This window comes from Pararge aegeria, chromosome 15 (genome assembly GCF_905163445.1).
Source record: "Pararge aegeria chromosome 15, ilParAegt1.1, whole genome shotgun sequence".
Lineage (NCBI taxonomy): Eukaryota > Metazoa > Arthropoda > Insecta > Lepidoptera > Nymphalidae > Pararge > Pararge aegeria.
Genome location: NC_053194.1, coordinates 4,809,912 through 4,813,040, shown reverse-complemented (window position 1 = coordinate 4,813,040; position 3,129 = coordinate 4,809,912). Strand labels below are relative to the sequence as shown.

General features: G+C 36.7%; 1 protein-coding gene across 1 annotated transcript; it reads right to left on the bottom strand.

Annotated features, from left to right (window-relative positions):
• Window positions 1-1,336: 1,336 nt before the first annotated feature.
• On the bottom strand, window positions 1,337-2,212 carry LOC120630125 (carbonyl reductase [NADPH] 1-like). The gene has a single exon (XM_039899276.1). It carries the CDS (start codon window positions 2,210-2,212, stop codon window positions 1,337-1,339), a length of 876 nt encoding a protein of 291 aa, XP_039755210.1.
• Between the last annotated feature and the right edge of the window lie 917 nt (window positions 2,213-3,129).

Below are 3,129 nucleotides of genomic sequence, written 5' to 3'. Positions count from 1 at the left end.
TGGTGACCTAAAAGCTAGCGCTTATTTAGCCCAACGGCTAAGTCTAGCAATTCAGAGGGGCAATTGCGCCAGCATTTTGGGTGCCATGCCCATAAGTGAACAGTTAGACGGCTTATATTTATTGTAAATATTTATTTTAGTTTGTAATTATTATTGCCCTAGAAAAATATATTTTTCGTTGGTTTATTAATAAAGAATGAATCCTCTACTTAGTTACTTTGTGGAATTTCATTTTGCTTTATGTACACGAAAAGCAGGAGAATCTGTACAATATGGAAAACAAATCCGCTCGTACTAGCGCAGGCAGAGATCAATAAATAATTCAATGACATCCTGACCAACTTGTTGCTGGAAGCTTATCCGATATTATTGCTCATTTACATTCAACAGACGTATTACCATAATAAACGTCGTGATTGGGAACTACATCACGTAACAATATTTATTATGAAAACTCGAAATAACCTCAAACTACCGTCGTGTTTTAAGGGAAATAAACTTATACCGTTTAAGTAACCGTTATATTTAAAGCAGTCTAGCATAAAAAAAACCTACGCTGGTTGTACTGTTCTTCTTCGCGTGTATCGTATGCACATTTCTCAGTACCAATGTGGTCACTTGGGAAAAAGGAAACGTCTGGGCCTCAGAATGCAGAACTGTATACTGAAACTGTAATCTGTTCCGTGAACAAGACGTCATTTTGTATTACATACCAAGCGAATTATCGTGGAAACCATACCACATCAACTTTAACAAGGACCTTGTTGTGGGGATTGAACTACCCCATTTCCATTTCCTAGAAGTCATCGATAAAAGTTAAGAATTTTGGTTAAAAAAGCACCACACTTTTTGTCTCCTCCTTCATTAATTGCCGGATGGACCAAGAGATGGATACGTGGATACGTTTAATACGTGGATGATGCGCAAATGTTCCGTCGCCCGCACGTAACGGTACCCGAAGGTGGGTCCTCTTTAGCAGAACAAGTTGCGATCTTATGCGTAAGTGGTGCCGTAACTTCGCCTTCAAATGGTGAGTTAGAACACCTTGGCTCTTTTTAAGCAGAGGGTATTTACATCTGCAAAATGTTTGTGTGATAAGCATGTGTGTTTTTCAGTGTCTGGATGTTAATCTGTACATTATAAGTATTTATGTACATTATTTATAAAAATATTCATCTGTCATCTTGGCACCCATAACATGTTACGCTACGCTTACTTTGGGGCTGGATGGCGATGTGTGTATTGTCGTAGTATATTTACGTTACACAGATGATATGCATAAAATCATAATTAATTATACGAATTATATTTAGTTAATTATAATTTAATAAATAAATTAAATTAGATTTAGTAGTCTTTCCATATCCGCGTAAGGTATAAATAACTTTTGATTCGGGTCTGCCCACTCTTTTTCGGTTTTATCAAACCAGAAAAATTTTCCCTTAACAGATTGGTCAACATCCAGAGCTAAATAAACAGGGGCATCACTTGCTTCTTCCATAGTTAAGTAACCGGTATTATTTGTCATATCGGTCTTGACGTACCCTGGATTTAAGGAATTTACTGATATACCTCGTCCCACTTCCTTTTGTTGGACTCTTGTCAAAGCACAGAGAGCAATCTTCGAAATTATATACGCTAAAAGAGGCATTTCCTCAAAATCTTCTTCATTGAGAGTGCCATTCTTAACAGAATCCAAAAACCAATCCACAAATGCATTTATGTCTTCCACTTTAATGTCTTCTTTGGTAAGTCGATTGATCCAGTAGGTGTTTTTTAGATTAGAAATATGACCAGAATCACTAGATATGTTTATAACTCGAGCATTGTCATTCAAAATTGGAAACATATAATTTTGCATAGTTACCTCACCGTAGTAATTAGTGTTAAGCACACGTACCGAATCTTCATATGTAGTCTCGGTGAAATTTGAAGTTATGACTCCAGCATTATTAATAAGAATATCCAAACCACTATGCTTTCGTTTCAAAAAATCTGCAAATACCTTTACACTGTCCTTATCCGTTACATCGAGTTGATGGAAGAGAGGATTAAAACCTTCTTTTTTTAAATTTTTAATTGCTTCTTGGCCTTTTTGTATATTCCTTGCTGTTAGGTATACAGATCCCACACCTCGTTTGCACAGTTCTCGGACTGTAGCATATCCTATGCCTTTATTTGAGCCTGTCACGACAGCTACTTTGTCAGCCATATTTGAAGTCTCACTGAGATTGATTTAGTGACTGCTGAGTTTTTATTCTGTTGATAAGAGCTGATTTGGGAAATATTAAGCTAAGTAAACAATGCTGTTATCTTAAGAATAATTTAAATAAGGAGATTACATAACAAATGATTACACAATGAAGATTAAAAAACTAGAGATTTTTGGTGCTGTTTTTTCTATAAAATTATAGCGCCATTATTAAACAGCGACACTCGGGGAAGGGCAATCAGAGTATTCGTTGTTTTTTTTTTATTTCACTACAAGTTAGCCCTTGACTGCAATCTTACTTGTTAGGAAGTTATGACACAGTCTAAGATGGTAGCGGATAAACCTATAACGGTAGTAATATTGAACACACATCCCTAAGCGGCATAGTGCCGGAACGCTAAATTGCTTGGTCGCAAGTTTGTCGATAGGGTGAGAACTAGCCACGGCTAGGGCCTTTAACAAATACCACAGAAAATTGAGAAATCTCAATTTCCTGCCTTGCAAGGGATTAAGCCCGGGATCTAAACGTATAAGATTACAGCGCTTATCAATGCGCTAGTGGAGGTCATCAACCCTCGCTCAGGCCATGTCTGACCAACGCTCGAACGTTGGTCAGACATGGCCTGATTGGATTGTGGAAATTGCAGGTATGTGGTAATGCAAAGCCACCAATAGGGCGTTAGCTTAGAGGAGGCCTTTACCGAGAAAATAGAGAATTCTGGTAAACAAGAAATGTAATATAGTGTTTTAAATTTTTATATGTATTTTTAGATATGCAGTGCACTAATGAAATAAAGATGTTGATTTGATATGCACTTCAATTTATTGTGCATCATTTTGGGTTGACACGGTGTGTCAATGTAGAAGTTGGAGTTTTACTTAATGAAAAATACTAATAAAAAGTCTCGAGAAAATGC

What these genes read in the sequence shown, in the direction of transcription:
- LOC120630125 (XM_039899276.1), bottom strand. Translation starts at nt 2,212, where the DNA reads ATGGCTGACAAAGTAGCTGTCGTGACAGGCTCAAATAAAGGCATAGGA.